Source organism: Bubalus kerabau, chromosome 4 (genome assembly GCF_029407905.1).
Source record: "Bubalus kerabau isolate K-KA32 ecotype Philippines breed swamp buffalo chromosome 4, PCC_UOA_SB_1v2, whole genome shotgun sequence".
Taxonomy (NCBI): Eukaryota; Metazoa; Chordata; class Mammalia; order Artiodactyla; family Bovidae; genus Bubalus; species Bubalus kerabau.
The window spans coordinates 23,370,210-23,384,054 of record NC_073627.1 but is presented as its reverse complement, the minus strand read 5'-3'; the positions used below and the strand labels follow the sequence as shown (position 1 = coordinate 23,384,054).

Genomic DNA, 13,845 nt, shown 5'->3' with positions numbered 1-13,845 from the left:
TTCACTTTTGGGCTTAAACTCATCTGTCCTTCCGGATCCAGCTCAAATTATGTCTCTGATGCCCTCCGGGAACTCCCCGCCTCACGCGCCCCTCCTCCCCTCCGAATTTCTTCTTCTGAACGCCCAAGATTCTTTGATAACTATTATGGCCTTTACCTAATACGTTGTATCAGATTGTATTTGTTATTGTCAGTACTCTATGAGAGCCTTGAAAGCAAAAGTTCAGCCGTCTGCATTGGTCATCTTCCTGTAGCCAGTGTCCAGTAAGGCCTTGAACCATTGTAAGAAGCTCAGTAAATGTATATTGAGGCAGGCTACGGTCTAGTCCAGGACTCTTCTTCACTAAATCATGACTACGTTGATGTGCTAGATAGCAGCCTCTCCTTGAATATATAAACACTTGACCCTGTGGGCCACTGCAGAGGGGGAAGGATCTGAAACTACTTGAGAATGGTGTTGACATTGAGAATGATTGGATTCTGCAGCTACCCTTAGCCACCATCCTGGGTGTGCCAGCAGGGACTAGGGCATCTCCAGAAGACCGCAAAGCCAGGGACAAGTGACCCTCTGTCCGGTTCTTCCACCTCCAATATTTTCATGTTCATGATTAGAGATTAGTGAAACTAAAGAGCATATTAAAGGGAAAAGAGGTCATCAAAGGATAATGAGCAGCCTGAGTGGGGCTTGAGATAATGTACCTGAAATTGCTTTTTTAAAATATAAAAGCATCAGATACATGGATGAATGTAAGGTACACGAAGGCTTCAGCAGGGAATCCCAGTACCTTCTTCCACTGGCTTTTGTGGTGGAGGATAGGGCAGGCACTATGCTGGGGCAGGTGCTTGGTTATTCATCTCTAGGCAGTCTTCTGCAGAAAAAGTTCTGGGTGTGTGCAACAAAGTATAGGGTAGTGGGAAAGGGAGGACTCAAAAATAGTAGGAAAGCAAAGGAGTGGTGACTCTTGATACACTGTCTCATCTCCTGATCTTTACTCAAATGTCACCTTTTCAGTACGTTTTTCCTGATCTATATAAAACTGTAACTCATTCCCTAGCCTCCTATTCATGTTTTTTTTCTATACTATATATTACCACCTAACATACTCTATTTGTTATATTTTTATGTTGTTATCTTTTTCTTCCCATCAAGAATGAAAGCTCCGTGGGCCGGGGGATTCAACATCTGGAACAATGCCCATTCCCGTGCCCATTATCTGTGGAGTGAATAAATGATCAGCTATCTCATTTTCTTCCCTTTAGTTCTTTCTCTGCTCTGAATATTTGCAAAATTAAGAAAGGAAGAATATAGGCAAAATATAATAGAGAAAGTCCTAGAGATTAAGACTGAAGAGTGAAATAGCCAACAGGATGGACTCTACTTACACTGAGATGCTGTTGATTTTTTCCCCAAGCAGGCATTAGGACATGTGATCTTGCATGGGCAGGGATGTTTATGGGGCCTGCAGGACAGGTTATTTTGAATGGTGATTATTCCTGGAAGATGTGGGATGAACAGTTAATATGACTGTTCATACTACACGTAAAGATATTGGGAACCCTCACAGGCACCTGATGGTAAACCCCAGAGATAGGACCAAGCAGTTTAGTTTTCTTTCTGGCAGCAAGATCCAGGAACTTTACCTGCGTTGCTCTTTGACACTACTCATACTTCCTCGAGGTTCTTCTTCCTCCCCAAATTAGTAAGTGATTAAGCTGGGATTGAAGTCTCTTTGATTTCTTTCCCTCGTGCTGTGGGAAGATGCTGGGAAGGAAAAAACAGGGGTAGAACAAGAACCACGACTGGGAAGGAAGAAAGAGGAGAACATGGGAGAGAACAAGGAAACAACCACAGTCCTTGGACACCTACTAGTCTGTGATTTGGCTCCAGGAGGTTTATTCCTTTATAACCTTTTAAGATTATACACAATTTTCAGGTGCTTTCTCCCAACTCTCTTCCAGATAGAGGTTTTGACCTTTAACAGATTTTCAAAGAGGTTTGTGACTCAAAAAGATTTTGAATCCAACACTGAGCCATGCAGTTTGTCTAGAGTTTGTTCTAATGAAGCATTTTTAAATGGATTCCCCCCTCCCCCACCCCACCCCCCACTTAAAATAGGGAAAGGGAGGACAGAACTCTGTCTGAACCACTTATAAAAGTCTGGCTAATAAAAACAAAAGTGTGGCTATAAGAAACATGGTGAAATAAGGTAGTTTTCTCAGCCCTTTCTGTGAAAGCAGAAGTTATGGCTGTTCAATTGCTATTACTAGAAGTCATTGTGAAATATTGAAGTCTAGTAGATTTCCAGGTCTGAGGACAAAGTATGGTTTGCTTTTACAGTCTTCTGCCTTATCTTCAAAATATCTGGGGATTTGTGACAGGAACATGAATTCTTCTCTCCCAGTGACTGTTTTCATCCATATATTCTTATATATTTGAGTAGTGCTTTGCCAAATATTTTTACATGTGTATTATTTCAAACAGCTCTGTGAAGTAGGCAGGGCAGGAATGATGATCAAGTGCCACCTTTCTCTTTATTTTCAGGTGTGAAAACAGAGACCTAGAGAATTTAAGTGACTCCTTCCTGGTTGCATGGGTCATGAGTGACAGTCCCAGGGCTGGGATTGTGCAGTTGTTGGTAACTGAACTTATTATTTACTTTTTTCCCCCCCAAACTTTAAACTTTTGATTTTGTATTGGGTTGTAGCCGATTAACAATGTTGTGGTAGCTTTGGGTGAACAGTGAAGGGACTCATAGTGTTTACTTTTGTATTTTGTTATGGAAGCATGCATTTGAACCATTTCAGAGAGATTGAAGAATGTTAATTTCTATTCATCCATCAAATGAGGATGATACTGTTCATCTTGTAGGATTGCTGTGAGGATTAGAGATTGAGTTTGAGGACGCTGATTACAGGACCAGGAGCAGAGTGAGCCCTCTGCAAATTGTGGCTGCTGTTATTATACTTTTCCCAGGACTATGAGATTATTTTTATTTTTTAATTAGAGTATATCATATATTAGAATATACCATTCTTAATTTTTCTGTTATTAAATAAAAGTATAACAATTGTGCTTTTATGCACCTTGGTTGTAGTTTTCTCCATTCTGCAATGAAGCTAACAATATTGGAATAATTCTACTCAATACAATGTATCAAACTCAAATACAATACGGGTTTGCAAGTTCATGTTTCATTTTTTTTTTATTGTAATGGTATCATTTACTTTGGTAAACTCATATCCCAATTTAAAATGCAAATACTGAAGCAAATAAAGCTGTTATAAATTCAGGTACTGTATTTTAAAATGTACATGTTATACATACAAGAGCTGCATAGTGGAATTACTATCACGAGCAGTTACATTCATGATGCTGGGTACTGTTTTTAACACTGTGTATAGATGACATTAGATATATTCCTTTATTTATGATACTGTTGCTTAGTACAGTAACTTTTAGTACAATAGCTTATATGATTGCATTTCCAAAGCTTTAATAAAGTTAGCATTTAACTAATATTTAATGAGAACACTTTGATGTACAGGATGTATTTTAGGTCAGATGCTTATGCAAAAAGAAGTACTTCACATGCTGTTGTGTCCTTGACAAAACAAAATCATCCCTTTCACGAAATAGAATAAGCCAGGCTAAAATAAAGCTGAACTAACCGAAAGAACATTTAAATGTTATTCCCTGTATTATGTTAAAGCTTATTTAACATAATTTTCTTCTGGTTAAAATTATTTTTTTTTTGGTTGAAAGAAAGAAGAGAGAGAGAGTTCCAAAGGCTGTATTACTATGCTAATAGCTGTAGCCCTTTAGGTGATACTTTAGCTGGGAAAAAAAGTATGGAGAGTTGTACTCAATGTTTTTTCTGCTTAGAAAAAAATTGATAGCCTATAAATTTCTAATGTTTTAAAACAAGTATTTATTATTTAAGGTCTTTAAATATACCTGTATTAAACAAATTAGGCTGTTTAAAAAACTTTGCAACAATACTTGACTTATTCACAAATATATTTTCTTTCCATATTTATTAGGGTTTGAACAACTTACAAACATAAATCCTGCAAATACTCTTTGCTTAGATAACAATACTGTTATCTTAATTCACATGAATGTTTACAAGAAATATTTATAATACTTTATATAGTATCTTTATCTAATGCTCACATCAGAGACTCAAATTAAAATCATATTTAACTCTATACAGATGGAAAAGTTGGAATGATGAGAGGTTGGATCCAGTTCCAGTAATTGTAGTAACTAGATTTCCTCTTTTGCTTGTGCAGCTGGCCCTCTGATTTTTGTGTGGGAGGATACAACCTTTACAGTTCTTCGAGTAAAGTTACTCTTCAGGAAATCAGATAATGATGACAGAAAACTTTCAGATGAAGATTAATTTAATCATCAGATGCGCCTGGGGGTGTCTTCTATTGTTTGCTCAAAACATCTGGTTTCTACCTGCATAAATTATTATCTCAAAAGGAAAGAATTCGGTTATGTGAATAGTGATTCCTCTTTAAAGGTTTGTTTATAATTGCTTTCTTTTTTAAGTAGAAAAATCCTTTTAGATGTAATTAGTCATGGAATAATGATGACTCAATGTGTTTCTTGACATAATACAATCATATTTAAACAGACCCTTCCCTTTTCCTTAGAGTGTTCAGCCATTGAGTAAAATTTTAAAGACTTAACTAAACCATCTTAATGCTTACAATTTCTGACAAAAATTTAAGGGAAAAAGAAGACTATTTGGATAATAAATAAAGTAGAACCTGTACTTAACTTCTGATTTTAAGCTCCCTTTGTCAAAAAAAAAAAATACACCTACAATTATATTCAGAGGCATTTTGTCCCTCCCTCTTTTTTTTCTGATGAGTCACACATTGGTCATAACATACATACTTAATAACTTACATTTTGGAACAGAAGGTGGCCAGCAGGCCTACCCTGGTCCATCTGAATGTCATTTTCACATCAAGTCAAATACTGTCTTTGGATTAATTAGTTGTTGATGGACGTTTGATAGAAGGGATACTGCATGATCTTCTCATGATAAGCCTGACTTCTATATCCGGTAGATTATCCTGCTTAGTCTGTGAACACCCTTCATCAGTGGCTGCTAAATGAAGATCAAATCGAAGAGAAACTGATTTTTTCCTTAATCGAGGGTTATCTTTAAAGAAAGAGCCTTCCCATTCTTTAATAACTTCATCCACTTTCTCTGTCCTGAAATGATAAAGTAAATCTTCCTATATGAAGAAGTACAGCTATAGTAAAAAAAACCATGTAATATATATTGTATATGAAAAATAAATCAAGAAATGTATATAATTTATATTAAAATTTAAATTACAATTTATAATTTACATTGTGACAGTTAAATGTGTAGTCTTTAAAAATCATATGAATAAAATTTCTAAGGGGTTCTATGGAATTTTCATGTTTTGGCTATATTTTTTGGAAAAATGATGAATTAAGGATTGAATACTTCATCTGAGTTTTTATATATTTATTAATGTCGGATTAGAAATCACAATATGTAAAATTATGTTTAGACACATTCAAAGATTACTGAGATTATTCAATTGAAGTTAATTTTTTTTGCATGTGTTCATTATTATTTCTAAGTCAAAATTATTTTACTTACTGAATAGTGCCATGAGCTTCAGTGCTTTCTTTCACAATATTTCCATTTAATATTGCCTGTTTGGTTACTGTTTCCACTTTTTCATCCTCATACTTTTGTGGGACTTTTGTTGAAAAAGATATTTCATTTATAATGGCTGTGAAAATATTATTTATGAAATATTAAATTACAACATTCACAGTACTATTCAGTACTATTCACAGTACTATTATATACTAAGTACTAGTCACAGTCAATGTGTATGTCAAACTGTATTCAAATATTGCTGGTTTTGCTACTTTAGAATATTTATTTGTAATAAATTCTTATTATATGTTATATAATATATAATATATTATTATATATAATATATAATTTTATATTATTTTAAATAATATATTATATTATAATATAAAATTATATATTATATATTATTACTAAATAAATAATAATAATTAAATATAATAAAGTGAAGTGCCTATAAATGGCACTTCACTTTTCAGGTTAGTTACATCAGAAACTCACCTGAAGGTAAAACAAAACCGACTCTACTTGTGGTAGGTTTTTGTTCTTTTTTCCCACCTTGGATACTACCATAATATCTGAAATTGGAAACAAAATTATAGAAGCAACATTGTATTAGCATGTAATTGAAACAAATGCTCTCCAATAAGAGAATGGATAAATTGTAGCTTAGTCAGTAAAGAATCTGCCTGCAATGCAGGAGACCTGGGTTTGATCCTGGGTCAGGAAAATCCCCTGGAGAAGGAAATGGCAACCCACTCCAGTATTCTTGCCTGGAGAATCGCATGGACAGAGGAGCCTGCCAGGCTACAGTCCATGGGGTCACAAGAATCAGACAGGACTTGGAGACTAAACCATCACCAATACAAAGAAAGTGCTATCTAGCAGTGAAAATAAGTGAACTAAAGATACACTGTTTATCTGTAGGGAACAATCTCCCAAATATAACAATGAGGAGGGGGAAGAAAGATTGTAGCTAGCTAATTTTACAAAGATTAAAATATATGCAAAACAATTCCCCATTTTGCTTAGGGATATATATATATATAATGAGACTTACAAGCATCAGACCTGGAAGCCACTTTAGACTGATGGAGGGGGATAAGATGGGTGGGGGTGTGGTTTAGGCGCTGGGGTGGGGATTAGGGGGACTTCAGTAACATTATAAATGTTTCACTTCTTAAACATAGGAGTTCATTATATTTTTCTTGATAACTTTTGTAACTTTATCTTAAATAAATTTAAATGAATGTCGTTCAGTCATGTCCAACTCTGCGACCCCATGGACTGTAGCTTGCCAGGCTCATATGTCCGTGGAATTCTCCAGGCCAGAATACTAGAGTGGTTAGCTGTTCCTTTCTTCAGGGTATCTTCCCAACCCAGGGATCGCACCAGGTCTCCCACATTGCAGGCGGATTCTTTACCAACTGAGCCACCAGGGAAGCCCAAATACCTGTGTATCTTAAATATAGGATAATAAAACTTTAAAAATTGTGTTAAAAGAATGTTAAAGACCACTTTATCAACATCTTGAATGATTAGGCATTAAACCAAATCTATAACCATTTTATTTCATAAAAAATGAATTATATGTATACAGCTATATAATTTATTTACATAGCACTATTTTAAGCACTTTACAAACATTAATTCATTTAATCCTTAGCAATTCTGAGGTAAGCATTTTATAGATGAGAAACTGAGACAAAGAGATTCAATAATTTGCCCAGCATCACTTAGCTACTAAATGGTATTTTTAATTCAATTTGTGTTTTTCAAAGATTTGTTAAGTGTCAAGACCTATTATAGATGATAGTAGTTTCACCCAGTTTTATAGAGGACTCAGAATTCTGATGGAGAAGGCAATGGCACCCCACTCCAGTACTCTTGCCTGGAAAATCCCATGGACAGAGGAGCCTGGTGGGCTGCAGTCCATGGGGTCGCTAAGAGTCGACTGAGCGACTTTACTTTCACTTTTCACTTTCACGCATTGGAGATGGAAATGGCAACCCACTCCAGTGTTCTTGCCTGGATAATCCCAGGGAAGGGGGAGCTTGGTGGGCTGCTGTCTATGGGGTTGCACAGAGTCGGACACGACTGAAGCGACTTAGCAGCAGCAGCAGCAGAATTCTGAAGCAAGCACAAATAAGGCTTTATTTTTCTGGGAATATTGAAAATTGTAGGTTATGCTGTGCTCCAAGTCATATGACCTTACAAGTGGTTGCAGATTATGAAACTGTGTGTGAATTATTAAGAATCCCTCTTTTGATGCCTTTTGTTGTCAGAGTATCTGGAAGTCTTTCAAACCATGTACATAGAACAACATTGCTTTCCATGGTTGTAATATAATAATAATAGTAACAACAGTATTACTAATAGTATTATTATTATTTTGGAGTTTGAAGTGTGCCTGGAGTGGGCCCTTGTGGGAGGGGGAAAAGCAGTAATGTGTGAATTTTTCAAACTTTCTTCGTGGGTGGTCTATTGGAGGCACTAATTCTATAAGGGGTCAATGACAGGGAGAGTGAGAATGTTAAGGCAGGTCTTCTTTGTAGTGATGGAGGATCATTTCATTTTGTTCCAGGCTTGCTTGTACTCTTTCTTGTAGCTCAAGTCCCTGACTTTGGCTCATCTATTCATAATTTGGTATGTGCTTAGTTGCTCAGCCATGTTTGACTCTTTGCAACCCCACAGATTATAACTTGCCAGGCTTCTCTGTCCATGGGATTTTTCAGGCAAGAATACTAGAGTGAGTTGCCATTTTCCTCTCCAGGGGATCTTTCCACCCCAGGGATCAAACCCATGTCTCCTGCATTGCAGACAGATTCTTTCCCTGGCTGAGCCATCGAGAAAGTCCCTTATAATTTGAGAGGGCTGGAACTAGTTCTCCCACTTATTTTTTTGCAGTGTCGATTTTGTGGTAGGAACTCAGTGATCATGCCTTGGTAACGACAGGTTTTTAGATTTAATTTTTCCGACTACATCAGTGACCTAAGTGGCTCTGTATTTCTGGTCATTCACTGTATGGAAATTAGGTACCTGATTTCTTCCTTTTCTAGGAGGCGGCGATACGTTGCGATTTCCTGTTCCAGCCTCATCTTGGTGTTGAGGAGCATTTCATGCTCTCGAAGCTGCCTTTCAATGCCGCGCCTTACTTCCTGTAGCTCTTTTTCTAGTCCTTCAATCACTGCCTCTAGGTCTTGCAGCTGCATCTGGTAATGTTGCTCACTGGCATGTAGGGAGTTTTCAAGACCTCTTTCCTGTTTTATACAGATCTTCATCAGTGAATCAAGGAAACAAACTGTGTCTCTGAAATCTGATTTGCAATGTCTTCATTCAGTTGAGTTCTTTCTTTAAAAGGTTGCAATAATTGTATAGCACTTATGCAAGAGGTATTTCCTTACAGCTTTAGGTATAGCCCAACTTTTAAAAAGTTGTATTTTCTATCTACAGCTAGAGAGTTTTCTATTTCCAAGGAAACCTGTGATCATTCTTATGCCCTCCTCCAAAGGAATCTGCAGTATGATTAGTTTATTATCACCCTGATTTATTTGATTTCTTAAATATTGAAAAGTATAGAATATTGAATATTAAAGCCAGAGCAGACTCCTTATAAAAGGCATTTTTGGAAAGTGTTTTAATATTTTTCTATTAGAAGTCTTTGTAGCATGGATAAAAGAATCCTCCACTGTTAGGACTTTGGATAATGACAAAAGCTCTTTCCCCCCATTCTAACATTTAGAGAACCCCAGGGTTCTGGTGTAAGGATTATTTCATTATTGTAAATGTGAACTAAACCTTCAGTGAACTGATGATAGACATTGCCATGATGGAGGCAGGGCGCTAGCTGAACTAGGTCAAATGGATAGAATTCAGTGCCCTGATTTCTAGTTTGTCACTGTCCAGTGATGGATATTACTCCTTCCCTCTCCTAATCAGATAACAAAATCTGGGGACTCAACGGGCCAGCCGCCTTGAGGTCATTCTCACCACGGCATGGAGAGATTCAATTTCCACTTGCAGGTGGTGCCACTGGCGTCGGGCTTCCTTGAGCTCTGCTTGAGCTGCCTTTAAAGCCTCTTCATCTTTGTCCATTTTTTTGCTTAGATCTTCTTCCAACTAGAGGAAAGCCAACAACAACAACAACAATAGCAACAGCAACAACAAAAAGAGCACTTTTGAAAATGAGACCTTTAAGAGCAGTTATAGACAAATAGTATAGGAATCAAATCTTTTTTCTTTAAACTACGGATGTATGTTCTGGTTGGTGCTCAGTCACTGATTAAACACATGCGTGAGTTAATTGCACTCTTAGCCTCGGTTTTCTCAGATGTAAAATGAACCTCGAAAGTCCTTTCCTACCATACCAGTCTATGAAATGCAGAAAAATACATTTTAATGAGAAGTAAGTTTGCAAGGCCTAAGTTTGAGACCTCTGATTCTTAACTTTCCATTATTTATGGCATCATTAAGGAAGAAAGATAGAAAATTAGCTACTACTTCCCCCTTCCCCCACTTTTTTCTTATAAGCTGCTTTATGGATTGATTATTTCTGGGACTGGATATATGAACAGGAAGTAAATACTACTAGAAAATATATTATGAATAATTTAAAGAGTTAAGTTATCATAGGCATCAGGGATTCTAAAATAGACTTCTATATTAAAAGAATCCACTGTTGATTCACCTTTTTAAAAATGATCTTTTTAGAAGGCATGCTAACTTTGGATATCTAGGGTGGTAGCAAAATGACTTCTTTAAGAACTGCTCTCTAAATGTTCTCATATTAAATAATGAGTGAATTAGCTTATATTCAACTTTAAGTGTTCTTATGCTGATGCTAGGATTGAATGAAAGTATCTTTTGACAGAATTCTCAACATTTGGCCCCAGGAACAGTATGAGCAATGCATGGAATTGATTGTACTATTTTGAGGCAAAAATTAGAACTTTTTAATGTTCATATAAAAATACATTTTAAAACACGCAAAAAATTAATTTGGTGGTACAATAGATTTTTTTTAAAGGAAATGTTGGATTAAATGAAAGTCAATAAAGTATAGTTCAAGGAATTAGATGACAAAATTCATTTGTTGTGTCACTTATTCTTAGTTTTAGGTTGGCAAAACAAAGCAGCAACACATATTAGAGAAACCACAAAAGAGGAGGACAAGTATTTCAGAAATGGAAGAGCATAAAAATTCTGGTATCTACTGGGTTTTGAGTGAGGAGCTGGCAGCTAGGCTTGTGTGGTAGCTAGATTCTGAAGATGGCTCTCAGTGAATCACTCCTCCCCAAATTCATGTCCTTGTTTGGTCCTGTTCCACACTGAATCTGGGATGACTCGTGTCTTGCCTTAGTCAGCAGAATATAGAAGATGTGCCAGTTGTAGGCCTAAGCCTTAGGAAGCCCTGACAACTTCCACTTCTGTGCTTTTGGGGCCCTGGTATACATTGGGAGCCTCAATGCATAAGAGGTCCAGATACCCTGTTGGAGAGATTGTGTAGAAGCCAGATGGAGAGAAACAGGCCCAGCTGTCTCAGCTGAGCCAGCATTCCAGAAATGTCCTGCCAAGGTGCCAGACACAAGAGTAAGCCATGTTGGCTGTCCCAACCTAGTTGTGCCCCAAGATGCCTGTGGTCCTGGCCAATGTCATGTGCAGTGGAAGAATCACCCGCGCTGAACCCAGTTAACCCATAGCAATATGAAAGACAATACAATTGTCTTTTTAATTCACCAAGTTCTAGCATGGTTTGTTATATAGCTGTAAATAACTAAAATAGCTTACATTTATTTTGTAATAATTAAGTAATCATGCTTTCTCAAATTTATTCTGGTTGATTTTCTGAATTCTTTGGGGAAAAAAGAAGTCCCCTAAAGTAGTTTTATGTTAAAAGGAAACAAAACTTACTGTAGTCTTGCTTTTTCACTTTAGTCTTTCAGCATTGTGACTTGTAAACTAAGTAACTCGTATTTTTATTATTGCAAAATAAAATGTTTATTTGGTTTATAATTTTCAGAAATTGTCATCTATTAATTGTTTTCTTCTCTTTGTAAAAGGTGAGTGAATTCTTGCAACACTTCAAATATCTCAGTGAACTTGCTTCATTTGAGATGCTGATCATTCTTTATTAAGACTGAAAATGTTACCTAGAGATTAAATTTATGATGTTACTAAAAATGAATTACTAATACGATAACATCCTATGATTTCCCAGCAATATTTTTTTCCCTTTTGGTGATGTTCTTAAGTAAACTCTTTGCTGTGTTTGGGTGCTTGGAATAGAATTTGATCTCAGATATGATAGGTAAACTAAAAAATAAATAAATAAATAAACAAACCCTGAATTTCTGAAGCTTTGTTTCTAAAATAGATGTTTTTCCATTTGTTTAGAGATGAGACCTTAACTAATTGCTAAGGGTTATTGTCATTTTAAAACAAAGTGTCCATGAAATGAGGATTTAGCCCTTATTTAACTTGGCTCTCTTTCTAAACAATACTTAAATATTACATGCTTAGTATTAGAGATGAACATTTCTCACCTTTTAGTATAAAAGCAAAAATAATCTACAGTCAAAGTGAAAAGTCCTTATTGATTTGGAGAATTTTGATTGTCCCAAATTACATCATTGTTTCTGAGTACCATGTTCACATACTCACATGATTTTTGTTTGTAACAGTCTGGTATAAAATCGAACTCATGAAAAAATGATAGAAGCCTTTTAGAAATATTTTACTTAGTTTTATCTTGCAAAGTGTGCAAGATAATAAATTCACTATAAAGCTTGTCATTTTAAAGGTGTTATTTAAATTATTTCTATAAGTAAATCCGTGATATCTTTCAAGGGTATCTGAAATGCTTCCTTCCTATAAGATGTCTAAAAGAGATTATTGTGCATCATTTTATTGTATACTGATCCCATGTTTTGTTAATGACAGTAACCTCATGATTTATATAAAAATAAAATGCATCAATCAACATTCATTTAATGGTCATTTAACAGTAATAAATACAGCCTTTCCTCCTATAGTCCCTGTCACATTGCAGTAAAACCTAAATTCCTTCCCCAGTATATGCTGCATTGAAAAGGAAATACTGTACCTCAGAGAGGCCGGGACAGGAATTGGATAGACATGGATTGTCTCCTTATCCTGGAAGATGCCTGTCTGTATGAAATCATTACCTGGATCCTTGTTGAAAGCACGGTCTCTATCTGATTTCTGGTGAGGAGCTTTTCATAGTTTGCCCTGATCTCATTGAGTAGCTGGGACAGCTCCATTCTTTTCCCATCCTCCACCTTGGCTAACAGAACCTTATCGATAGGATGAGTCTCTGCGGCAGAACCTGCTCTGTCTGCATCGCGAGCAGAGAGAGCGCCATGGAGCCTTAAAGATACAGAGCTCCCTTTTTTCAGAAGCCATGGAAACCCCTGGGTTTCTCATCAATTATGCAAATATTTGGTAAACCCTTTTCTCCTATTGTTGATCTGGTAGAAGTGTCAGTCTCTCCATAAAGGAACCAAAAAATGAACACAGTCTCAGTATTCCTGGATTGGGTCTCTGTAAAATTGAGCACATTTGGCAGAGTGAAGTTAATTTAGCTTGTGGAAAGAAAATGGGGCATAACATAAAGAAAATTGTGTTTTGTCTTCCCAAAATATTATATGGAAATAAACCTGGGCTTAAAACATGGTACCTAAGCTTTTCTTTTATGACTTTCCTCACCATTTGGATTATTTAAACAGAAATGCCATGGGAGGGCATTAGAATATGTTGTAAACCCATTCTGACAGTTACTGGAAAAAGTGACCATTATATTCAGCTGACAGCTGTCATAAGCTGCAAGATTGACTGATTGTATTTCTCTTAAATACATACTGCTTGACTTGTGGTGGGCGGCTGGCCTGATGGCAGAGTTTGATATATTGAGGTATATTCCTGAAGGCATATTACAGATGAAGCTATGGCTGGAGATAAGTGCTAATAGAGGATGACAACTGACAGTTAACATTTCCAATGTTTCAACAAGGTTGAAGAAATACAACAAGACAGCCCCTGTGCTGGGTGTATTCACTGAGATAAGATGTATTGTCGGGTTACTCTTTCATGAGTAAGAGTAGAGTTGATGACAAGTCCTGCATACTTATATAACATTTGTGCAGCTCTTATAACTTTATAAAGCACCTTTA

The 13,845-nt window shown here is 36.3% G+C and overlaps 1 protein-coding gene and 1 long non-coding RNA gene across 3 annotated transcripts; one reads left to right on the top strand and one right to left on the bottom strand.

Moving 5' to 3' along the window:
* The first annotated feature begins 1,746 nt into the window (after positions 1-1,746).
* LOC129651257 (uncharacterized) lies at positions 1,747-4,420 on the top strand. The gene is made up of 3 exons (XR_008714075.1): positions 1,747-1,993; positions 2,542-2,635; positions 4,293-4,420. It is a non-coding gene; the product is annotated as an uncharacterized LOC129651257 (long non-coding RNA).
* On the bottom strand, positions 3,787-12,936 carry KRT222 (keratin 222). 2 transcript variants are annotated; one of them, XM_055579965.1, is made up of 6 exons: positions 12,841-12,936; positions 9,647-9,775; positions 8,696-8,916; positions 6,158-6,234; positions 5,654-5,789; positions 3,787-5,232 (listed from the first exon to the last, which is right to left on the bottom strand). In XM_055579965.1, the coding sequence occupies exons 1-6, from the start codon at positions 12,934-12,936 to the stop codon at positions 5,004-5,006; spliced, it is 888 nt and encodes a 295-aa protein (XP_055435940.1). In that variant the 3' UTR covers positions 3,787-5,003. The 2 variants fall into 2 exon arrangements, with proteins under 2 accessions (XP_055435940.1, XP_055435941.1); XM_055579966.1 differs by having other exon boundaries at positions 12,759-12,896.
* Positions 12,937-13,845: the final 909 nt, after the last annotated feature.